The sequence below is a fragment of the Cyprinodon tularosa genome, unplaced genomic scaffold, assembly GCF_016077235.1.
Source record: "Cyprinodon tularosa strain WSP-4 unplaced genomic scaffold, ASM1607723v1 ctg26, whole genome shotgun sequence".
Taxonomy (NCBI): domain Eukaryota; kingdom Metazoa; phylum Chordata; class Actinopteri; order Cyprinodontiformes; family Cyprinodontidae; genus Cyprinodon; species Cyprinodon tularosa.
The window spans coordinates 2,671,633-2,698,458 of NW_024038961.1; the positions used below are offsets into that span (position 1 = coordinate 2,671,633).

Below are 26,826 nucleotides of genomic sequence, written 5' to 3' on the forward strand. Positions count from 1 at the left end.
TTTGGTATATGAAATATCGGTGGTGTGCGTTGGGGACTCAACAGAAATACTCAAAGCACACAAGAATTTCTGTGTCTAGCAAAAAAAAGACAGAAAGAGATGAAAGTGTGCAGATCAAATTAATGGAGGTGTCAATGTAGAGATCTGATGTTTTTCTTAAATGCTCCTCTACTTTCATTCCATCTGTCACTCTAATACTCATTGTTCCTCCTCTTTCACAAAGCAGCCTAGCTACATTCTATGACCTTACGAAATTCATTTGATATATGTACTGTCTATGGAAGAAGCGATGAAGCCGAATGAGAAAGCAATGCCTTGGAGAGAAGTGAAATGCAAGAAGAAGAAAAGTCTAAAACTAGGTGAAAAAGTGCAGCAACAAAAAAAATTTAATGCTAATAGAGATTAGATACGAGTCGCACTCAGAATGCGATATGAATGTTAGACTTCACTGAGGCACGACTTTAGGCTGCAGAAACTGTCATGTTGATGGATGCATGAGTAAACAGGCTTACTGATACTAGTGATGGCAATACTATTACTGTCTTCTTACAGAAAGAAATGTTTATATGGTATGTGATGCACAAGATATTTGGCATATTTAGGCTTCCAATTATATGATCTGTCAGCAGAATAATTTAATGCAACAATATTCCCTTTGTGGAAAAATAATTTCAGGTCCAAAGAGGACTAAGTAATCACTATCATACATAATGTTTGTAATATGTTTTTTTGTTGTTGTTGATTAAAAAGTAAGGCACAATGACAGAGATCACTGCTGCCTCTAAAAGATTAGGGAGCTAAGGCTGTTTGAGAATTTGTTGTAGACTTACAAGGCCTGAACTGAGGTAGTTTCTGGGGTGTTTGCTTTCTGATTTATTCAGGACTTTGGAAACAACCATAAGATTCCTTCTTTGTGTAATGTAACTCTTGAACAACAAATGTTCAAATGTCTCTTGCCTTAAAAAAGGGGGAAAACTGGGCTAGAATAGTCCTTTTTTTTTGCTAAGTCAAAGTCTCTATGTGAAGAAGAGGTGCTGCACTGCAAAAACAATGTAGAAATAAGTATAACATTCTTAAATTAAGTATTTCTGCTTAATTTAAGTAGGTAAATGAGATGATTTGCCAATGGAATCATTATTTCAGTCTTGAAATCAGATAATTAAAAAAATATGCACTTAAAATAAGACAATTCAAATGTTTTGGGTTTTTTTATTTTGAAATTAAATAGTCTTGTTCTATTGGCGAAGTGTCATACCTACCTCCTCATTACATGACAAAATGCACTTATTTTTTGAAAGAAATGAGGCAAGTTTCAATTTTTTGCAGTGTTAAGCATAGAATCCACACTATTTCTGCAGCCAGCCATGATTAGCGGAACCAATTCACTCCTGGTGTTTGGTTACTGTGTTTTATCTAACTTTATTGGTCAGCAACTATCCTGACTTAAACACAAAGAATCTGTGGAGTACGATCAAGCCAAGTTGGAGATGGCTAATGATGAATATCACCTGCAGGTCGATATCACCTGGCCTTTATTACCAAATCCTTAGAAGCATAGTTTGATTGCCAACGTGCTAGATAGATGCATTAACTTGTTCCTAATTCGTATTACATCTAAAAGCTGTACAGTACATGAGCAGATTCATCACCAGGCCTATTTTTCTTTTTTTAAAAGCCCTTTTTGTTTGTGTTGTGTTGGTTGGTTATGTAATATTGAGGTCTTTTAAAAAAATATAGTATTTTTCATTAGCTTTAGGCCGTAATCAACCGAATTAACAGAGATAAATGTTGTAATTAAATCACTGTCTGTCATGAAAGAGTATATGTGTGTTATTTTATATATATATATATATATATATATATATATATATATATATATATATATATATATATATATATATATATATATATATAGATCTTAACACGGTTCTTGCCATTTCTTTTTGTTGATCTATTATTCTAAAGCAAAAACTGTGACCGCTGACCTCTTTATGCCTTGTTTCATTATCATTAGCTAAAGCGGAAATGCTCATGTCTGCCTCTCTGGTGAGTTATGTGTCGCATGAAATCTTTATCATTAGCATTTCACACTTCATAGAGCTTATCCTTAAAAACCCAGAGGCCTTAAATTTTTAAATTATGCGTCAATCTTTGGAGGTCAGATACCTTATTAATAAGTTAAAATCTTTTTCCAGTCTCAGTTTACACTCTGTATGAATACATCAGACTTATTTCAGAGCTAAATGCTTCTCTCGTGGATTTACTTGTGGAGACATGGAGTATTCCAGAGCAGAGACTGAAAAGTACAAAGAGCCTGTAAAGCCCTGTTCAGTTCCTATTCTACTCATTATAAAGCTATGTATAAATATTTCATGCCTGCTTAGTGATGCTGCCCTGTTTCTTGCTGCAGCTTGACAAGCACTCAGCCAGGCTGCGAAGTCATGCAATGTACCCAATTCCTTGGCTTCCATGTCTACAGACAGTGACTGAAGCAGAAACCATTGTGCTGACGCTGCTTAGCTGACGTGCAGAGACACACTACTGTTGTATCGGTTGGACATGAATCCATGCTGGTTTTGTAATTATGTCTTTTATATTTAATATTATGTCTCTCCTTTGGCATGGCTGCAAGGTGACTCTGAGGGTTGTCTCACCCACTCTGCGCACACACCCACACGGTCACAAATACACAGTGGACCTTGACAGATGTCAGAGTGGCATTCATCCCACATGTGCCTCTTATGTTCCCATTTGATACACAGTCACGCAACTGCAAAAGTGCTTAATCATAGTTCAGAATGGGTAGTTTTCCTTCAAAAAGCTCTGATTGCTGGTCATTTAAAAAATTTCATATATATATATATATATATATATATATATATATATATATATATATATATTAGTGCTGTCAATCGATTAAATTTTTTAATCGCGATTAATCGCATCAATGCCTGAGTTAACTCGCGATTAATCGCATTTTAATCGCACATTTTTTTCCTGATTGAAAATCATTTAAATACTCTCGATGACATACAAAAAAATACATACAGGCTAGGTTTGTGCCAATGTTCTTTTTTTAAAATGAAAACAGGTCACAGATACTGATTTATGCCATAGAAACATATGGCAAGAAGATGGGGAGGCATGTAGCAAAAAATAACAAATATGTAGCCAAAAGAAAGGCCCTGAAAACAGGCTGATGTAAAAGACAGTCTTTACAGTTAATACAGTCTTTTGAACAAAGACAAGCATTTTACCCTACTGCTATAAAATTTAGTAGAGTTAACATTAGATGTTATATAACCAAGGTAATAATTAGGGCTGCAACTAACGATTATTTTAAAAATCGATGAATCGGACGATTATTTTTTCGATTAATCGATGAATCAGACAAAAAATATTTTTTATATTAACCTCTTTATTCCAAAATAAACATTTTAGACAGAACAAACAAGCACACAAGTACAGGTTGCTCATTAACTGTACTGGTGCAATATGAAAAATACATTTTTGTGTTAAAACTACACAAACTTACATGAGAAATGTAGCTGTACATCCACAAAATATAGGCTACTTTGTTTCATAAAGCGCAAAAAAAGACATTTTTGTTTTTAAAAGCCTCTAAGGGGTTCAAACAATAGGCCCCCCCATTTCAACAAATAAGTTTTTTTTAGACTAGAAGAGTTCTGCCTTTTAAGACAGGAAAGTATAGCAGTTAAAGTTGCTACTTGAGAAAATACTGAACCATAGAGATAAAAATAGCCCTGTGATTCAAATTATAAATTGTATTTGGAATAAAAATGAGAGAACTAGGGGTGCTAAAAAAACACATCCTCCAAAGACAGATATTTACATGGGAATGTGGCAGATAATTAATTGACATATTACTGATCTTGCTGGATTTTATTCTGCTTTACTTCCATAAATTGCAGGATCTTCTTTACTTTATCTTTGCCAGAAGATTTAAACTTTAAAAGCCTTGCCCTCATAATTTGCAAGTTAATTTATTTATAAAGTAAATGTAAACGCTGCTTAAGCTAATTCAAATGAAATTAAAAGTAAAATAAGTAGCCAACCTTATCACTGTCTGTAACCTACTAACACGGTAAGGAAAGCATCAGATGAGCTACCTGAGAAACTAACGTTACGTTTCCCCACTTTAAAACCAAACAAACATGGTGGTTCCGTGCCATGTTAATTTCTTTTGAAAAAAGTTGCATGTTATCACTTTTTTCGCTTTACAAAGCGCAGGCTATTTTAATTATTGTGATCAATCTGCGCCGTCAATCCCGGTGCATGCGCGCTTCATTTGCAGTCTGGACGCTGAGGCTCTGAATGCAGCTGAGAGGGACTCCTGCGGGAGCGGGGGGAGGCGCCCCACGGCAGAGTAGGAACGATACATGCTTTCACGTAAGAGTCTCCAAAAGCCGCCAGTGAAACCGAAAAAAGTCGGCAGATTTGTCGCTAGTCGCTTTTTTGAAAAATAGTCGCTGGAGGGGTCTGAAAAGTCGCTGAGTTGGCAACACTGCTCCTGCGGCGCTGACTCGCTCTGCCATATTTTTTTTTCTTCCTCTTTCAGTCAAGAGGCAGTGATGACGGCACGGCGGATGACGCAATAATCGCGCGACACAACTAATCGATGATGAAATTCGTTGCCAACGCTTTTAAAAGTCGATTTTTATCGATTCGTTGTTGCAGCCCTAGTAATAATGAACAATTTTCAATCAATACATCAAAATCAATAGACCGACATCACTAGATGAAGGTAGTCTATGCTCTAGAAAGTTACTTTTCAGCCTCTTAACAAAAATGAGAACACACACACACCCACCCACCCACACACACACCCACTCACCCACACACAGACACACCCACCCACCCACCCACACACACACACACACGCGATACCGACCTGTTGCGTACACAGACAGCAAGAGTGCCATAGCAGATTCCATTTCACCTCAGTAATCTGTTTTCTCAGCGTATTTCAGGTTGCTACTAGTTACCAGACACTCAACTTGTTTGTTGGTGGTGGGGCTTAAAGAAAAGGCACTAGCGTCACCCAGTGTATGAGCGTCTTTTTTCCTTGAGGAGCTCCGCTCTTGAAGCCTATGAGAAATGCATAGACTGGGGGAAAATAGCCCCGCCTTCCCGCAGGCTGCAGCGGGATGTACTTGGAAAATTGTACCATAAAACCACATAGCGTTAATCTCACGTTAAAAAAATTATCGCCGTTAAAATGGCCTCGCGTTAACGCGTTAATAACGCGATAATTTTGACAGCACTAATATATATATATATATATATATATATATATATATATATATATATATATATATAAGACAGAACTAGCCCCACTTTTGCTTGTAAAAAAAATCAGCTGATGTTATAGTATTGTTTTCTTTAACAAAAAAAAAAAAAGGTAGGATAAAGTTTAGAGACGGAGGATAATCTTTCAGTTGGATTCCCACCTACTAACCCCTGTAAAAAAAACAAAAAAAAAAAACCTCATCACCTTTTGTCATTTTTTGTAGGTTGTAGAAAATTACATTTATAATCGGGCAACATTACATTTGGGAGGTCGGACTTTACAGAAAAACCAAAAAAATTAAACGTCAGAAAAGTTGCATCTCTGGTTATGTTCTCTTTGTAGTTTCTTCTTAATATTTATACTTTTAGTTGCTTAAAAGGATAAAACACACATTTTGATGTTGCATTTAATGTGTTTAACAGCAGAGATCAGATTTATTCTTGAAGTAACCCTTATATTAAGCAGAAAATTATTTTCTCTCCTTCATGTCAAAATTCCAGACTGACCGTCATATCGAGATACTTCTCTCTTTCAGAAAAGTACAATCCTGTTTTGTTTTTTTTTCTTATTTCCCCTTATGTACAAAAAGAAAGTATTTTTTTTCAGTTAAATGTTATATATAAATACCCCTTAGTAATAAAAATAAGTTCTGCTGACCTAAGTGAGCATATGGCTGAAACCAACCATCACCGTGTCCAGTTTCCCACTTTGAATCAGTAAACATCTGGCTGTACAGATGGATGAGACGATGGAGGACAAAGCAAACTCATTAGAGTTCATTAAGCATTCATCCAGACTGTTTGCTCCAGACCCATATGCCTTGCCAAAAAGAATAATAAATTATTACTTTAAATGAGTCACAGTTCATACCTGCCCTGCTGGTATGAACTGCTATCAAGTTAGGGAGTGTTTAGTGTCCCTGCGATAATATTTATCCCAGCAAGCCCTACCCTTGCTTTAGGTACAGAGGCATGATGTGGTGTTCTGAAATATTTTACTTTACCTACACTTTACTGAACACTGTTCTTATCTTTTGGATAACAGAAATTTCAATCAGTGGCATTTTTTATTAAGATTCCAAATTTCACTTTCTAATATTAAGGTAAAAAATGGTTTTGCACATTGACAACATTTTGCTTTTAAATTAGAAAGACTATTGGCAAAATATGATTTGAGGTTATATTGTTGAGAGAATGACTTATAAACTTAATGTGTCTGGAAAGTATTCATTTGTTGAATAAATGGCTGAGGCATTATAATCTTGTATGGCGTTTTTAAAATGTGTTCCTCATTAGCTTATTCCGCTTGCATAAAAAAAACATTTCTGAATGATTACAGCATCCTGTCTGGATGTTTTGGACTGTAGGAGGAAGCCGAAAACCCACGCATGCTCAGGGAGAACATGCAAACTCCATGCAGAAAGACCCTGGGCCGGGAATCAAACCTGCATCCTTCTTGCGGCAAGGCAGCAGTGCTACCCACTGCACCACTGAGCAGTGAAATTCCTACATTTAAGATCAAACAGGGCCTGTATTAACAAAGATTCTTAGATTCTCTCAGGGAGCACAAACTTTTGCCTTAAAGTTGCCTTAAAGTTTCTAACAAGGAGATATTTGAGCTCCTCACTCGTACTAACAGAAATGATGTCAGTGAGAAGGTGTGGTTGATCCTAGTGCTAGTTGTGATGATGTTATACAGTAGCTGCAGTTTGTTGTTGCTAATATCAAATGCTCTCCTACTACTCAAGGGAGAGATTTAAAGAATTTAGACTGGAATAAGAAATGTGTTTGTGAATAACGGACATAGCTAAATTAAAGTGTCACACTGAATCAAATAGTTTGAAGGTGTCCTATTTATATAATCCTCATTATTTTGATTTGCTTATTGTTACATTTTCTCAAAATGCTTGTCATGTTAGACTTTTTTTTTACCTTTGATTTTAATGTGCACTTACCTCTTAGCTTTTTAACTGTAGTTGGCAGCTTGTATAAAGGATTCTGATTTGCCAAAACATTCATAAAGTAAAAAGAAAAAAGGTGGAGTTAACCGAGCTGTGCCTGCTGTTTCTGCAACCCTGGAAGGTTATATTATATACTCTAAAGGCAGTGAACCCGTTCTTTTGAATTAACAGTTTTCTATAAAGAACACTGTTTCACCCTGTTTCTTGTCTCAGCCCTTCTGTTTGGACTCCTGCTTAGCTTTGAAAGAGGCAATAAACTGTCTGCAGGGGAGAAATTTCTGCAGTGTCTCTTGAGACGGCTTGCTGTCTGCATCTTTCAAATGAGCCTTGACATGTCATTCCCTTCACCTTGCCACCTCAGGGCTCTGTTGGTTCTATCCATACACAGCCTTGTAAACTCAGAGTCAACCTGCCTAATGGGTTTTGTCATTCTGCCAAAACAGGATATTTATCCTGGTTTGTTTTGATATACTTACTTTTCCATTTCTTTTATGTTTTTTTTGTTTTGTTTTTTACTCATGAGTGAAACTTTGTTGGCAAAGCAGGTTGCCAGCATCTCTTTTAGCTTCGCTCGATTACTTTTTCAATCGACTGCCGACTTTGGTATCACGTCCCACCCCAATCTTCACCATGTCCTCCACTTAATTGTCCATCCATCACTTGAAATCAAGGTCCGGGTCTCTGTGCTTGTGGGCTGATGGCATCACTCGTTACACTGTGAAGTCTCAATTGCTGCATGACCCTTTCCATCTAATTTCATGGCTCCTCGCGGTGGCCGGTACCCCTGCTGCTCCACTCTGAAACTCTTTAAATGAACCAACCTTTGGCTCTCAGCTGCCACTCGTCTCTGCAAGGCGAGAGGGAGGCGAATGCAGTTCGAATGAATGTCAAGGCTTGTTATTGTACCTTTGGCTTAATACAGTTTGGGAACTCAAGAGCCCAGTCTCCTCTATTTCCATCTAACATTCATATCAAATACGCTACCACACAAATACTGGGATTAAAATGGCTTACTGCACTTCTGATAAAGGGAATAAACAGAGGTTTAGGTTTGGAAATAAGAATTATATTAAACTTTGATTAGTCTGAACTACTTTCTGGTCTCAATTTGTGTGTGTGGGGGGGTGCATTTTGTATTTAGCAGTATGTACAATTTCTGTTATGGTCTCATTTCGATTAGGATTCTTTGTTGAATTTATTTTTATAGTCTCTTTAAAGAGCAAATTTGCTTCCTTTTATTGTTATAAAATCAGTTTACCGTATTTTATATCACTCAGCAATTTAATTTAAAATATAAACATACTCAAAACAAGATATTTTACTTATTTTAAGTTATTTTGTAGCTTGTTATTATAACCAGACATGGAGCTGTCTTATTTTTTTTTTTATATGTGTGGGGCTGTAGGATGTTTGGATTATTTTGAGTAAAAAATACCTAATATTAAGTAATAATTTTCACACCAAAATGTTTTTGCTTTCCTTAATGTTTTTGCTGCTGAAATAATGCTACTAATATTAGTGATCAGAGATGCTCCTATAGTTTTTGCTCCATGACAATATTTTTTTAAACAGATCCAATTCTCCTTGTAAGAAAGAAAGAGGTATAAAGTGTTTGCTTTTTGTCAGCTGGTTTCCTTTGCACAGATATAGATGGGAGAGAGGAAGCACTATGTTGCTCTATGCTCCGTACCGCTTTAAAAAAAAAAAAAAAAAAAACTATACAGTGTAAGAGGATAATGGTATGACCACTGGTCTGAATTTTTTTTTTGGAGGGTGGGTTAGATATAATTGTTTGTTGTGTTTTGTGCCCTCTCTCTTCACACAGCAGAACATTTCAGATTAAACTGTCGTCTTACAGTTTAATATAATTTAGACATGGAAAGGTCTGTTGAAATTCTAGAAACACTAGAAGTGAACTCACAATTTTGATAGCAGAAAAAATATAGAAATATATGGTGATATTGCAATAGTGTGATAATGTCGTATCGTGACCCAAGTATCGTGACACATATTGTATCGTAATACCCATGCCAATACTCGCCCCTAGTGGTGAGTATAGTATTCTTAAGCTTGTATGAGAGATGAAAACAGCAACTTATAAACAGAGCATGCATGACGGGAAATGGGCGTTCCCTCTCATGAGCTTGTACAGGGTTGTGCATGTGCATTTTTTATTTCTTTAAGTGGAGAGGGTGGGTCTTTTCAAAAATTTGCGAAGACCCTCCACAAACCTTTTCTTTTCATGCCTTTAAATAAAACTGTTAATAGGAAAAACTTGCAATTCTGATGCATTTGAATACTTCAGTAGTATTGAAAAACCCAGATTTCTGGAATTAACTTGGAAGCTTGATATGAATTGTGACGAAACAAGGCCTGGCTCGCAACGGTTACGTGACTGGGGTGCGTTTGAAACATTTCTCAGCTACACTTCTGCTTCAAAAAGGTCGAAGCTGTGTCGAGCAAAATGACTCGATCCTGACATCACTACAGAATGACTTAAATCAAACTGAAAACCCGAAGTGAAAACTTCGACATAACCAAAAATCTAGATCAGGAGATCACAACACTATATTGATCATTTGTCCCTTTTATGTCCACAGCCAGTGAAAACTGTCATGACTTCCACCCCATGTTCTTCACCCACGATCGGTCTTTTGAAGAATTCTTCTGCATCTGCATCCAGCTGCTCAACAAGACCTGGAAGGAAATGAGAGCCACCAGTGAAGACTTTAACAAGGTAGGCTACATAAGTTTACTGATGGGATCGGGTTTGGGTTTTGTTTCAGCCAACAGGCAACAGCAGCTGTGCCCACAGTCATGTGCTAAGGTTGGACACCAGGTAGAATTTTCAGTCATTTGAAAATAAATGTTCAAAGGTTGATGCCTAGTCATTTTCATTTGCGATCCTTTAAAAATGAAGTAGTAAAAAGTGCCAAAATTTGCATCGTTTTACTGTTCAAACAAAATTAATGAGAATTACACCCTAACCTCTAATGGCTAATCCTCATAATATTGTTATTGAGATGACCCCTCATTAGCTTTGAGATGAATGAGGAGGTTCTTGCATATAAAGTTTGTTTGCAGCAATTTTTCATGAGATCAAGGTTGGAGATTTTACTCAAACATACGTTTATGGTCACTTTCATGTTATAGAGTCCTGTTTTACTTTCATTGTTTTTTAAATCTTCTCATATTTTTCTGGTAGGAATCAAATAATGGGTAGTCGGTCAGATCCTGCTACAGACATTCATCCAAAAATAACAACACCTCTCCCTTTTCCTGGAATGCTGGCTTTGGTTTATGCAAAACAGGTCCTCTGCTAAAATGCCTGAATAGTTTTTATATATAGAATATAGACTCATCTGCTTAAAAAACAGAATTCCATAAGTCCTCGTCTTTGTCTACATCCTCTTTGGCACACTGCTGTTTATCCTTTGTGTTTTGTTTTTTGGAGGGTAATGGGCTCCTTCTTTCATAGTCCATTAGAAGTTAAGGTGTGCAGCCATGTGATTGCACTGGCATGCACTAGCAGGAGTTTACATGAATATAGAAAACCTGCATCCTGGCTAAGGGTGAGTCCATTCACACAGGAATTGTCTATGTCAATGGCCAGATGGTGACAGTAATTAGGTGTTCATGACAGATATTGTACGTCTTGTAGTCAATTGGGCATCGGTTGTAGGAAGCAGCAGATGTTATGGGCATTTTCCCTCATTTGTTATACAAATTGGGATTGTCCTATGGTGTCAAATATTTGAATTTATGTAAGTAGTGCGTTTAATCTCTATCAAATCCTCCGTCACTGCATTTTAAATAAAGTTGTTGAAGTAAAAATTAAATGCTATAAATCTTATTGACCTTAATTAGTATGATTATTGCAATAGAAAACCTATAATGCAATAATTCAATCCAGAAATATTATAACATTCCTTAATCTGAATCCTCACTTTAGTTTTTCCCCTCAGTATTTACAACATCCTTTACGACAAATAACTGAGGTCAAAATTGACATCTGGCTTGCCGCATAAAGGAAAAAACTTATATAACATACCAGGCCATAAATCCTTTCTTTATAAAATTTAAAGCCTAAAGAACTTAATATGGAGAATGACATAAAAAGCCTTTAAGTATAAAATTAGAACTACTGAAAGAGCAAAAATAACATTCTATTACAAAATGAATGAATGTTACATGAACACCTCCCACTTACATTATCATGTGTTGTAAATGGATTGCAAGCGCCAAAGGAAAGGACAAGAGGTGTTTAAACATGTTTCAAAGAGCCTCATCATGTTAGATATTCACACAGCTCTCAAAAATCACAATATGCTATTCTAGTACGCTATTTGATAACAAAAATCACAGGTAATTTCTGGCTCGATTCCTACAAGCATTGATTAAAGCAAAGGGTAAAGCTATTACTGCTAAATCGGACATTATAGTTTAAAGGGGTCAAAGAATGATTATATAGGGTATTTGGTGCTGGTCCTTAAGGTTTCTGAATAGGATGTGTAACATTGGTTGGGCTGAAAATGGCATATGTGCTGTTCTATGAGCCCTAATGCAAGACTGGTTGAAAGCCCTAGAATGAAACAACAGGTTTCTTCCTTTTATGGTATGCTCATGAATATTTAGATGAACTGTGCTCTGATTGGTTGGTTTACAACGTGCAAAGCTGATGAGCAAAGACGCATCATAGCAACAAGCACTCACTCACAGAAACATCAAATTGTTGATATGGTAGGGTGACCAGACGTCTTCCTTTTCCCGAAGATTTCCTAAAATGTCTGGGGGGAAATTCCAAGATCGTGCGGGATTTTGGTCGACTACAGTGCAGCACGTAGTCGAAACATATTGGGCATTTGAACCGAGCTGTTGGCTCCAGGCTGGTCCGGACAAGGGACAAGGGCAGGGAGCCAGCGGGGGGGACGGAATGACCGAACCTGACCGGGTGACCATAGACTGGACACCGGACAAGCACACACTCACACACTGATGGTGGTAAGCTACATTGTAGCCACAGCTGCCCTGGGGCTCACTGACAGAAGCGGGGCTGCCGTACACTTGCAACACCGGGCCCTCTGGCCAACATCAGTAGACAATGCAGGTGAAGTGTCTTGCCCAAGGACACAACGACACTGAAAGTCGGAGTCGGGGCTTGAACCGTCAATCCTTCAATTTCAGGGCAAAATCCTACATCCAACGCCACTGTCGCCCTCATTTAAAAGTAAATCAATCAACAGAATTTATGTGTCAGTTGTCTCTTTGTCATTTTAATCTTAACGATGATGATAATAGTATTATATAACTGCCGATTTTTGCATTTAAAAGCCACCTCAAACTTTTTCACAATAGGTAAGTACTTTTATTGAAAGCTTTTTACATTATTTCAGCTTAGTATTAAACAAGCATGACCAAATCTATAACCAGTATGTAGGTAAAAACCTGTTGGCAAAATCTATGGTTAATATTAAGGATCTCTAATATTTTCACAAACATCTTACCACACACTATAAATAGTTTGTTATTTTTTACCAGTCTACTAAATGAATTCACAGTAGTTGACTAGTAAGAATATTAACTGTTCACTACTGAAACTACTGGCTGTGTTGGCAAGTGTTTCTGTTGCCTGCACAACACTAGCCATCTTTAAGAACTTCTGCTACTTTTAGGACAAAAGGACCATTAGTTACCAAAAGGTTTTACAAGTAATGTTTTTTGAACTCCTGTAGCAAAATGATGAAGTAGTGTGAAGAAATGTCTAACTAGGGCACTGTAGAAGCCTGCAAGCAAGTAAAACAAATGGGTGGCTTGACATACCTCTGCAGCCTCTTTTTTTTGCTCCTCTTTGCCCTTACCTTAAAAGTTTAGATATCAGAATACCGTGTTGATATGAAGACATTTTAGTCGTAAGGTATTAGCTAAATGATGCATGCAGAGATTAATGCTAAGTGTCAAGTTTGTTCAGCCTCAGGTTACATTGACTGTGAAATTCTGATTTATTACTGTTTGTTAAAGGAAGCAACTTTGCATATCAATAAAGGATTGTATCCTTTTTTTTGCATTTAGCTTTAATTATTTCAACTTGTTGAGTTGTAGTATTTCAGTTTTTTCCTGTCTGTGCAGGTAGTTGTAGTCAATTAAAGAACTGTGGTTTTCTTGTTATCGGGACTGAATTAGTATGGTGAAAACTGTCAGCTTTAAAGCTTGAATGCACATTTGAATGAATTCTGGAATTTAAAATGTGGCTTTGACACATTATAGGAGGAAATGTGCTCTTCAGAGAGAATATGCATCCTAATGTGGGTGGATAATAAGGGGGATCAAGGATAATTCAGAGGGCATCCATTTTCTAATCTGTATGGCTTCCCTGCAGCTTCAACATTTGCTGCTGACAGGACTGATGTGTGGAATACTAAAGCACTTGAGTTTTTATTAGGGTTGGTATACACTACAAATATATGTCTATTTCTCGAGATCCGGTTGCCATTTCACTTCCTTGGTCTCAATGGCTAATTGACTCTGAACTCTGCACACACTAAAAATGCCCATTTAGTGATTTAAAAGATTTATTTAATTGGTTAATTATTTTTTCTTCTGTTTTAATGTAGTTTTCCATACAGGACGAGGTGTGCTCATGTTTGTGTATGTGGCGTGTTTAATGGAGGCAGCTATGATGCTCCCAAGGCACTGCTTTGTCTGTCAGCAGCCGTTTCCCCTGTTTCCATAGCAACCTCGTCCAATTACGTCGGCAGCGGAGCACATGCCCCTGCCTCTGTTTTAGGTAAAATGGAGACGTTGTTTTTGCGTGCGCTCTGCATGCGTGTACACTTTGTTTCGGCTCGAGAGTGCCTATCGGAGACTTGTAAGACTGCCTGCCGTCCCTTCATCCAAACGTCTGAGCCCACAACCTCCTCTCATCCTCCTCCTTGTCCCCAAAAGAAGGAAGGAGGGAGCCTTCATCTCTCTTCTTGAGACCTTGAAAAAAATGCCTTAGTGATGTAGCGGCTTGCAGCCACTCGCACACCCCCCCTCCATTCCTCCTCCCTCTCGTCTCCCCCCTTCTTCTCATCCCTCTCTTCCACTACAACTAAACACACACACTTGCACACACACAAACACATATATTTCTCATGTGATTCTGCTTGCTGCATCACTATTGGTGTCGCTGGTTATGGCGTGGGTCCAATCAGTGCATAAGCTCAGAGATCAACATAAGTGAAGCAGAGCAGCTTGGCTGAGCTTGGCTCTGTGGCTGCTTTTAGAGCCACAGAGGGAGGAAGGAAAGCAAGCAGAGAGGTGGAAAATATTTCAATAGTAGCTAGATGATGGGTGGGAGCCCAATAGGTATGGCTGATTTTAGTTAAACAGAATATGCATGGATAGGGAGGCATCTAAAGGAGCGAGAGACAAAACAGGAAAGAAAAGGCGAGAAAAGGAGGCGGCGTTGACAGATGAGTTTTCTCTTATTGTGGCTAACGCTACAGCTAACTGTCCACAATCAGCCAGACTGCTCTTCTGAGAAACCATCTGCTCCCTCCATCTTTCAACCCTTCCCTGCCTCCCTGTCGCGAGCTGAAAAGTCGTCCTCTGGCAGAGTTTCGAGGATTCATCCGTCACTGTGGAGAGTATCGTCCACCCCTCAGAGCCATGGAGGTGACATGTAAGTAGAGAGGTTGGGAATGTGGGGGGGGGGGACAGCAGAGAGGTAAAAGAGCTGGTCCTAGTAGGAGAAAGAGGACTGTTTGTGTTGTTGCCTGGATGCGGAGGAGGAGAAAGGGGGAGAAAGGGAGGAGGAAGGACGGAAAGGAAAGCCAGAAAGAGACGGAGGAGATGAGGAAGGACAGATGGGGCAGTGTAGGCTCGGCGAGGCGTAAGCAGGTTAGAGCAAGACCCAGATTACAGCCTTTGTATTAACACACACACACACACGCTCATTTGTTGGATTATATTTTCACTCTGCCTCCACTTGCATACAGATACACACATGCACTGTGCACCCCAGGCATCAGCCATATGTATATGTTATTGCATGTGATGGGGGTGGGCTTTGTTGTTGTCAGTGGGATTACTCCTCATCACCAACACCCACTGTTTGTCACCAGAGGAATCCATCACCACAGCTTCTGCTCCTCTGGAGTCCACATTGCCTCTCATAGCTTTGGATGAACTTCATCTAGTGTTTAGCTGGATGGGTTTGACACAGGATTAGAGTTTGGTCATCTTCAGATTATAGCCTTCAGATGCTGCCAGTACTGAGTTTTACTTGTTTTTGTACAAAACATAGAGACATTGCTCCCACTGTTTTGGCCTATCCGGTCTCTATGTGCAGCATGTAGTGACTTACTGCACTATGATGTTGGCTGAAATTGGGGAATAAATAATTAGATTGATTGCAGATTTATCAGGGTCCTAATAGAGGTTTTTGGACCCAGTTTTCATGCTATATTCTCATGGTTTACTTTCATCATGTAGACGAAAGAGTGTTCAGATGATGGATTAATCATGTCGACTGAAGACATAATGATGGACTCACTGCTAGTCTGTTGTCTAAGTATTTCTTCCTATTTAGATAACATGAAGGAAAGAAACAAAATTCTATATTTAGTATTTTCTAAACATAATGAGAGAGGGTCAGTCAGTATCACCAATCAGCAACACTCCAGTCAGGTATGTGGCCAATTTCCATTCAGCACCAGTCCTTGATGTGCATTCCTAACCATAACACTGAGGTCTCCCTGTTCAGTGAAAGACTAATTTTAAAATCCCAAAAAACAGAAATTATTAGCGAAGCTTTGCTGGAATCTTCAAAAGTCAACTCTGGATCCATATTGCTCCTTCATCTGTTCTATGCAGTATCCGTCAGGCTGGAATGGGATGATGTCCCTGTAGGAGAGACGGCTTGGTTTTTATTCTTAAGAAGTCTGCAGAGTGTAGGAAATTACCAAGAGTACAGCATTTAACAGGAATTAAATAACCAATAGCTGTTTGGGTAGGGTTTTCTGTGGTTTTAGCCTAAATTAACCACAAAAATCCATTCAGAGCAGATTTTTACATATTTTATTCTTTTGACCAAAAATACAAAATAGCCAAATTTGAGTTTTCTTCCTGCTTTAGATACAAACACAACTAGTTGTGGTTTTAACAACCTTGTAGTGCTCACTGACTGGATCAAAAAAAAAAAATCTGGAGTTTACCTTTTGGAGTTTATGATCACCCAGGCTGTGTCCGAATGTCCGCCATAATCACTATTTTGGGCACTGTATAGTGATTACACCATTTTATGAGTGTCTGAAAATCTAGTGAATGAAAAAATAGTGGACTTGAAAATTTCTCACAATGCACCTTGAAAATTAGCGACCATCGATGGTCTCTAGACAAGCAGATATATCCCAGATTGCTTTACGAGAGCTTTCCTCGCAAACATCATGGGGCTCAATGCAGGGAGGCGGAGTTATTTGACCAACGGTGAGCAAAAAGTAGTAATCATCTGCCGGAAGGGTCAGTTAACTGAGTTCACTATAAAGTCCACTACATAGTCCACGCTACATGTAGTGATTAGGGGTTAGGGCGGACGTTTGGACACAGCTCCAGTGTTCTGTTAGGGACAGTCAGGTTGAAATTTGACACGTTTAGTTTCCAAGTTGATTTTTTAGTAGGGCTCTTAAAATCTCTTATTGCCCGTATAAATCCAGTATATTTCACTTTTATTTTTAGTATATCCTTGTTCAGTCTCATTCTGAAAGTTTTTTTTTTTTTGTTTGTTTGCAAATATACAATTTTCCTCTCTTAATCTTTTACTGCACTTATACTCTTTATTTGTCGTTTATATGAAACTAATGCACTAAAGCAAAATTTTCTAAACATTTTAGCCTGTGACCATAAAAAATAACTGGTACAGTCCCCCTAAAGATACGTAGTTATTTCACTTGATATGTATTAATAAATATAAAGTACAGGTGCTGGTCATAAAATTAGAATATCATGAAAAAGTAGATTGATTTCAGTAATTCCATTTAAAAAGTGAAACTTGTATATTATATTCATACATTACATACAAACTCATATATTTCAGATGTTTATTTTGTTTAATTTTGATGATTACAAATGACAACAAATGAAAATCTCAAATTCATCATATCAGAAAATTAGAATATTACTGAAGACCAATAAAAACAAAGGATTTATAGAAATGTTGGCCAACTGAAAAGTATGAACATGAAAAGTATGAGCATGTACAGCACTCAGTATTTAGTTGGGCCTCCTTTGGCCTGTATTACTGCAGCAATGCGGCGTGGCATGGAGTCGATCAGTCTGTGGCACTGCTCAGGTGTTATGATAGCCCAGGTTGCTCTAATAGTGGCTTTTAGCTCTTCTGAATTGTTGGGTCTGGTGTATTGCATCTTCTTCTTCACAATACCCCATAGATTTTCTATGGGGTTAAGGTCAGGAGAGTTTGCTGGCCAATTAAGAACAGGGATACCATGGTCCTTCAACCAGGTACTGGTAGCTTTGGCACTGTGTGCAGGTGCCAAGTCCTGTTGGAAAATGAAATCTGCATCTCCAAAAAGTTGGTCAGCTGCAGGAAGCATGAAGTGCTCTAAAACTTCCTGGTATGTGGCTGCGTTGACCCTGGACCTCAGAAAACACAATGGACCAACACCAGCAGATGACATGGCACCCCAAACCATCACTGACTGTGGAAACTTTACACTGGACTTCAAGCAACGTGGATGAAGTGCCTCTCTTCTTTTCCTCCAGACTCTGGGACCTTGATTTCCAAAGGAAATGCAAAATTTACTTTCATCAGAGAACATGACTTTGGACCACTCACCAGCAGTCCAGTCCTGTTTCTCTTTAGCCCAGGCAAGACGCTTCTGACGCTGTCTGTGGTTCAAGAGTGGCTTGACACAAGGAATGCGACAGCAGAAACCCATGTCTTTCATACGTCTGTGTGTGGTGGTTCTTGAAGCACTCACTCCAGCTGCAGTCCACTCTTTGTGAATCTCCCCCACATTTTTGAATGGGTTTTGTTTCACAATCCTCTCCAGGGTGCGGTTATCTCTCTTGCTTGTACACTTTTTTCGACCACATCTTTTCCTTCCCTTCGCCTCTCTATTAATGTGCTTGGACACTGAGCTCTGTGAACAGCCAGCCTCTTTAGCGATGACCTTTTGTGTCTTGCCCTCCTTGTGCAAGGTGTCGATGGTCGTCTTTTGGACAACTGTCAAGTCAGCAGTCTTCCCCATGATTGTGTAGCCTATAGAACTAGACTGAAAGACCATTTAAAGGCTTTTGCAGGTGGTTTGAGTTAATTAGCTGATTAGAGTGTGGCACCAGGGGCCATCAATTTTGAACCTTTTCACAATATTCTAATTTTCTGATATGATGAATTTGAGATTTTCATTTGTTGTCATTTGTTATCATCAAAATTAAACAAAATAAACATCTGAAATATATGAGTTTGTATGTAATGTATGAATATAATATACAAGTTTCCCTTTTTAAATGGAATTACTGAAATCAATCTACTTTTTCATGATATTCTAATTTTATGACCAGCACCTGTACATAAAGAGTAAAATAATTGTATTTATTTTTAAATGTATTATTTTATTGACATTAAATCATTTTAAATGTAATATTAGTTATTAAATGTTATTTTTAATTATCAAATTGAGCATTTTATAATTTAATGGTGTTTTATTTTCATATTTGAACCCTGTATTAAGAAAAAAATCTACTTTTAAATCTACTTATTTCCCTGTACATTAATAAACATTTACGACATGATGTATTTTGGCCTTTATATATCTCAGGGATAAAATCAGGACTGTGAAAACCAACCAAGTAGCCAGAAGCAAGTTAGTCTTGTTCACTGACCTTTACGTGACCTATCTGGGTCTGGGACTTTAGCTCTCAAAGTACTTATATGGAAATCTTAGTATAATAAATACAGAATGCTGAGAATTGGGTAAATATGTTGGCACAGACTTAATGTGCTGCTCTGACATGGGAAGACATCCCCTGCTAAGATGTATCATAGTTGATAGTTTACAGCTGCAGTCCTAAATAAACTCAGTGTTTTGCTCCTGCTGAGGAAGTTTTCATTAAATATAGTGTTTTTGAAGCCTTAGACTCATTCTTTTATGCTCAATCTTTTTTTATATATATATATATATATATATATATATATATATATATATATATATATATATATATATATATATATATTTTTTTTTTTTTTTTTTTTTTTTTTTTTTTTTTTTGGTTCATAAAATTTTCCATTTGAATGGAAGCCAAAGTTTATATAGACAGAATGATTGGGCCCTTAAATCCAATGACCTGCTTCAAAGCTAAGAAAAGCAATCCTTCTTTCAGAGGCTAAAAAATATTTATCCAATCCATAATGTTTTTTTGTTTTTTATTCCACAAAATATTGTTTGTTTGTATTTTTTTGTATAGTTTTTGTATCTATTTAGGGCAGGACACATTAATATGTGTTTCTTTACCTTAAAGAAGCAATTATTAGTGAGACCTTCCACAAATCCTGATAGGTGCAAACTACAATCATGTCACTCTGTTACAAGCTTGTTTCGATTTTAGCCTGCTGAAGAAATGACATAAGCTAGATGGAGGTGCTTTGTCCTGCATGTATGGCTCGTCGCCATTTCATAAGCAGTGAAAGAATTAAATAATAAACATATTGCACTTTTGGCAGGAGGTACTATATACAGCAGCAACTTTACTATATTATGAAAATATGCATTTGCATTTCTTGTCAGTTTATAATAAATTTAAATAAATAGCCATCTATGTTTAATCCAACAAAAGAAGCTTTTTATTTTTCTCTTTATTTATGGGTGCTCAATTAAAGTTGGCAAAAGACAGGAGATATTGAGCTTGGTCCAAGCAGCACTTCAGCTAAATTATAACAAATGAGGGAGTAAACGATAAATATATATAGTCTTTAGTATTGATGTTTCCACTCTAAGGGATTTAGGAAAATATACACCTATCCCTTTCTTTACATATCAAGGTTTTTGTTATTGTTTTTTTTCTGCTTTGTTTTTTGTATTTTTGTATACATTTTTGGAATATATGCAACTCTATTTTGGGTTAACCATTGTTTGATGAATAATAAGATAAAATATGGGGTGTTGTCAACATTTATCTTATTTTGAAATTATTCTAAATGTGGACCCTGTTGGATCGGCTACAATAAAACTTCAATAAACAGTGAATGTATTTTCCTTTATTACAAGACAACATATTCTAGACACTGTATGGAAGACTGACCTTAAAGGATTATTCAGTTTAAAATCATCTCATTCAACCATTGGAAATTGAAAAGTGTGTTAAATCATAAAAAACTAAAGTTGCAGTTATGTTTGTAGTTTTTCAACTAAAGAAAATATAACCAGCAAATCCTACATTTAAAAAAACTAAATACTTTATTGAATGAATTGGATAAAGATAAGATTTTTTATATTAATTTTATTGTATAGACAAATCCTTTTAAAAATTACATACTATAAATACCAAATTATTTCTTTATTTTACTGTTTAAAGTATGAATTGAATTATTTTCTTTCCATCCTTGTACACCTTGTATCATCCCTCATTTAATAAATATCAGTTGTTGTAGAGAATAAACTTAAACCATCGTGCAGGGCGTTCCCTGCACACATTTCCACTGCTGTCCTGCTTTGGATGATACTGTACCTGGATGACAGCTTGGAAAACCTGCACCCCCCCCCCGCTTCTTTCTCTCTCCCACAATGAGACCTTCTGGTGTCTCTTTTCAGTACCAGTTTTATGTACATTACTTAAACTGCAGTTTATTCCAGTTATTGTTTTTTTTTTTGTCTCTGTCATTTTTTTTCTCCACTTTTTTGTCCCTCTACTCTCCATCCGACGCTGTCCTGCACCACCTCCACCACCACCTCTATTGTTGAATTCAGACAGGCTATTTATATCTTTCTGCCTGGCTGCCTCGCCTCCCACTCCCTTAACAAGTTTCGCTTTATTGTTTTTGCACATGTGTAAGCACAATCCGATGGTGCATGTGTGCTCCGACAAATCTTGATCTGTTTGCATGACTTTTTTTTCTGCACAGTTTACATGTTAGTGTGAATAAAGAGTATAAAATGACTATTCTTGCTCTGTGGGGATGTGTCGGTTATTCTGGTATTTCTCTCTTTGTTTCGCCACATTACTTTTTCATGAGTATTTTTTTGTGTGCCTAAGGGGATGATCTTTCATCTCTGGGAGCGTTGGCCCACTCGCATAGAGAGAACAGTAAAGCTGAGCTCTCTAATCGGACCAGAAAGATCATCCGTCATTAGTATCAAACCATCAGAGCTGGAGGAGTAGAGATGCCGATCCAGCATTTTGTTTTGTGGTGAATCAAGTTAATTAGGCTCGCTTGAATTCAACAGGGAAATGGACTCACAAGCTTTGATTTTTATGCCTCAACATTTAGCCATTTATCTGGTGTTTGATTTATCCCTGTCTGTGGTTGCAATATTTCCTTTAAATTGCTAACAAACGCACTTACAGGTGCTGGTCATAAAATTAGAATATCATGAAAAAGTAGATTGATTTCAGTAATTCCATTTAAAAAGTGAAACTTGTATATTATATTCATACATTACATACAAACTCATATATTTCAGATGTTTATTTTGTTTAATTTTGATGATTACAAATGACAAAAAATGAAAATCTCAAATTCATCATATCAGAAAATTAGAATATTACTGAAGACCAATAAAAACAAAGGATTTATAGAAATGTTGGCCAACTGAAAAGTATGAACATGAAAAGTATGAGCATGTACAGCACTCAGTATTTAGTTGGGCCTCCTTTGGCCTGTATTACTGCAGCAATGCGGCGTGGCATGGAGTCGATCAGTCTGTGGCACTGCTCAGGTGTTATGATAGCCCAGGTTGCTCTAATAGTGGCTTTTAGCTCTTCTGAATTGTTGGGTCTGGTGTATTGCATCTTCTTCTTCACAATACCCCATAGATTTTCTATGGGGTTAAGGTCAGGAGAGTTTGCTGGCCAATTAAGAACAGGGATACCATGGTCCTTCAACCAGGTACTGGTAGCTTTGGCACTGTGTGCAGGTGCCAAGTCCTGTTGGAAAATGAAATCTGCATCTCCAAAAAGTTGGTCAGCTGCAGGAAGCATGAAGTGCTCTAAAACTTCCTGGTATGTGGCTGCGTTGACCCTGGACCTCAGAAAACACAATGGACCAACACCAGCAGATGACATGGCACCCCAAACCATCACTGACTGTGGAAACTTTACACTGGACTTCAAGCAACGTGGATGAAGTGCCTCTCTTCTTTTCCTCCAGACTCTGGGACTTTGATTTCCAAAGGAAATGCAAAATTTACTTTCATCAGAGAACATGACTTTGGACCACTCACCAGCAGTCCAGTCCTGTTTCTCTTTAGCCCAGGCAAGACGCTTCTGACGCTGTCTGTGGTTCAAGAGTGGCTTGACACAAGGAATGCGACAGCAGAAACCCATGTCTTTCATACGTCTGTGTGTGGTGGTTCTTGAAGCACTCACTCCAGCTGCAGTCCACTCTTTGTGAATCTCCCCCACATTTTTGAATGGGTTTTGTTTCACAATCCTCTCCAGGGTGCGGTTATCTCTCTTGCTTGTACACTTTTTTCGACCACATCTTTTCCTTCCCTTCGCCTCTCTATTAATGTGCTTGGACACTGAGCTCTGTGAACAGCCAGCCTCTTTAGCGATGACCTTTTGTGTCTTGCCCTCCTTGTGCAAGGTGTCGATGGTCGTCTTTTGGACAACTGTCAAGTCAGCAGTCTTCCCCATGATTGTGTAGCCTATAGAACTAGACTGAAAGACCATTTAAAGGCTTTTGCAGGTGGTTTGAGTTAATTAGCTGATTAGAGTGTGGCACCAGGGGTCATCAATTTTGAACCTTTTCACAATATTCTAATTTTATGATATGATGAATTTGAGATTTTCATTTGTTGTCATTTGTAATCATCAAAATTAAACAAAATAAACATCTGAAATATATGAGTTTGTATGTAATGTATGAATATAATATACAAGTTTCCCTTTTTAAATGGAATTACTGAAATCAATCTACTTTTTCATGATATTCTAATTTTATGACCAGCACCTGTATAGGAGTTTCTGATCTTGTTCTGTGATATTTATGCTGCGCGGCTTAAATCTGGAAAACATATAAATCCTCCATTTGCAATTGTGAATCTAAGGAATGGAGAGTAGCAGATTAGCTATTGTTTGGTTCATCTGTCGTCCTCGGGCTTCAATGATAAACAATTCAAAAGACTGGCCTTGGTAAAGCCACACTGCAAAAACGATGTAGAAATAATGAACAATTTCTTAAATTAATTTTATTTCCATTTAGAAATAGCCTTTTAGTAAATGGGATCTACCTGTAAAGTCATCTCCACTGAGAGAAAGATGGTTAATCTTGAGGAGCTGCAGAGATCCTAATCCCCATGCAAGAATATCTCTTCATAGGAAAATAATTCATCCATCTCATAAAGCTGTTCATAATGGAAGTTTGCCGTATAGTAAAACATATTTGTGGTACTATTATGCTGTGGGATGCTCTTTTTTTTTTTAAAGGGAGCATGAAGCTGGTTAGAGTTGATGGAGAAACTTGGAATGAGATGCATTTACAGTAGAAGCTCTTAAACCAATCTGACTGAGCTTAACTTTTTTTGATAAGAAAAAAACCAACTAACATTTTGGTCTTTAGACACTGAAGCCTGGCTTAGATAAACCCCTAAAGAAGTGCAGCTCTAAAACAGTAGTATTTCTGAGACACTTTTAATATTTTCATTTATAAGCAAAAATTAAAACTATGCATTAATCTGTTTTTCATTATCAAATCATATGCTACTTTGTGTAGCATATGATCCCAATAAAATAAATTAAAGTTTGTGGCGGAATGTCTGAAAGGCTAATATACAGGTAAAATTTGTTTTAGCAATAAGGAAAGGCAGCAAATTTTTAAATAACCGACTTTATAGCCAAAGTTTTTTATACAATTATTTCTTCTGTTTCTTTAGGTTTCATTTTCTTGCCAATAGGCGTCTGTGTAACTTTATTTATTTTATCTTTACTTCTTAACTATATTAAAATTTCCATTTGTAACGCATAATTTATGTTGCTTTAATGTAGTTGTTTTTGTAACAAGTACATTTTTGTCTAAAAGCCTAATAACTGACGTAAATTTGCATTGTTTACTGGAAAAATGTTTTATTTTCTCTGCACAGCATCAGTGCGTGTTCCCTGTTGGCGATGAGTCCTTGAATAGATGCTGAATCAAAACCAATTTGATCGTCCATCTGGAGCAATTAATGCAAATTCTCCTTTTTTTCTCTTTAAAATAAATGTGGAAAATGCCCCTAAAAGATTCAGAGCTCATTAATCCAAGGTCAGCTCTTGGATTTGTCATTGATTCTCTTTTTCTGTTCATTCATATGGGCTTCACTGCACCTTGTGGTCCTGCTTTTCTTTTCTATTCTTAAAAAAAAAGATCAACCATCAGTTTGCCTCAGCAAGTAATGCTGGACCTTTTAAATAAGGCAACATCACTGTTTGGCTTGTAGACAGAACCTGTGAGTTATAAGTGTACAATCCATGGTTGTCATGTCTGCTGTGGATGTTATGAACGCTGAAAAATGACAAGAAACATCTCTGCTTTATGTTTATTAAAAAACTAAGTTTTACATATGCCAAGATTTCAATTGTGGACTCATTATGCCTACAGTTTTCTAAGGGCTGTCAAATAGAGATTAAAGGCTTTTGGAAGAAAGAAAGGTGCTTTTAACAGCACTTTAAAGTCTCACCCAGTTGGAACTACAATGCTTTAAATATTCAGATACAATGATTCTTTAACTACATGCAGTGAATGCATTTCTCAACGTCTAATGAATGTGGGTGTTACCTCTCCACTTTTCTTGTCTTGCAACTAAGCCTGATTTTAAGTGGATTTGATGGGAACTAGTAAGACAAAATTAAAATTTATTTTAAAGGAGAAGAGAAAAAAATTGAGCATGGCATTTTAAAATGTAGAGAACTCTCCCACAGATGCCTGTTTTTTTGTATAGTCTCTTACTTATTAATCAACCACAATAACGAATGTTAACTCAGGGAACCTGGATTGCATTAGATGTTTTCTAAGGTTTCACACATTGGTACACTAGATTCTTAAAAAAATATTACTTGAAATTTAGTTTAGTTTTGGGCAGGATGTGTTGTTTTTTTGTGTGTGTTTGTTTTAGACCCTTTATCCTACTATGTTGTCAAAAAGCTTATTTTTAAATGATTTCTTTATTATACAAGTCTGGCAGTTATTAGACCTGGGTGTGTTTATTTGTGGATAATTTATACTAAGATTATTTTAATAAGGGGGTGATTAATTTTTAACCCCCATATAAACAAAAAATACGTTGTCTAATATACAGATATTAGGGGAACTTTAGTGGAGTTCTTTTTTTCTTTTTGGTTTGGTTGCTTTTTGTTTTAGATGTAGTGCAGAAAGACAAAACATCTTCATATTGTTGAAATACTACCAAATAAGGACTTGATGTCCTTAAATGTCCCATCATTTTGTCACTTTGCACAAATTGCTAGCTAAAATATTGTAAGAACGTTTCCCTGATCAATGAATTTCAATGCAAAGCCAACTCCCAGCTGATCTTTTTTTTTTTAAGGTTTCCTATCAATTACATTTCAGAATGACTTTGCACAGTTTTGCAAACTCTCGTGCATCATTCCCTTATGCTCAGTCCTGCAGATGCTGCCTGCTGTAGAGACCCCTCCAGTAACTGTTCAATTATCAAGTAAAATTGGATATTTGATTGCTTTCAGGGACCCGCCAGTAAAGTAATTATTTCATGATTACAGCCTTGTTATTTGCCCCAACATAGTGTCTCAAGGAAGATCTCCTGGATTTGTCTACAAAAAGCTTTAGTGACATGCTCTGGTTCGAATGACAGCTGGTAAATGATGTCATTAGCGAACTCTTGGCTAAATGGCGGAGCCGTGCAGCTGATTGGTCGACGAGAAGTGGATGGTAATTTGTTGGAGCCCAGGAAGGATGATGGATGATGAGGGCAGCTCCTAGAGAGGGGACAGTCCTGTTGGAGGATGAGCCCAAAGGTGCTAAGAAGTGATGGATGAGTCTGTGGCTTCATTACATGTATACAGTGGTTCTTATTATGGCTTTTAATTAGTCTGCTGACACTTGCCCTGGTTTCTTGCTAGTATGTGTCCTGGTTATCTAGAAAGAATAAGACATATTGAAATCATAGGATATATAAAAACGCTTAAGAGGTTTAAAGAAAAACTAACCTTGGATCATTGGATCTGTCAGACCAGGAAGAACAGAAGGTAACCATATTTCTCAGACGTGAAAGAAAGTTTCTTTAAGATCTGACGTCACCTTGCTACTGTCAAGGTGCTCTTTGATGACAAAGGGTAAAGATGAAATATTCATAAAGCCTCCCTCATGCATTCCCGGCCCGTT

General features: G+C 37.3%; 1 protein-coding gene across 7 annotated transcripts in view; it reads left to right on the forward strand.

The window, feature by feature from the left end:
• elmo1 (engulfment and cell motility 1 (ced-12 homolog, C. elegans)) overlaps nucleotides 1-26,826 on the forward strand; it is a 130,455-nt gene that overhangs the window by 81,705 nt on the left and 21,924 nt on the right. For 6 of the 7 annotated variants that reach the window (XM_038288665.1, XM_038288669.1, XM_038288668.1 and 3 more), the window contains one exon: nucleotides 9,872-10,008. In XM_038288665.1, the coding sequence (XP_038144593.1) occupies nucleotides 9,872-10,008 (137 nt within the window). Of the gene's footprint in view, nucleotides 1-9,871; nucleotides 10,009-14,533; nucleotides 14,935-26,826 lie in introns of those variants that run through there. The other variant, XM_038288672.1, reaches the window with a different exon arrangement.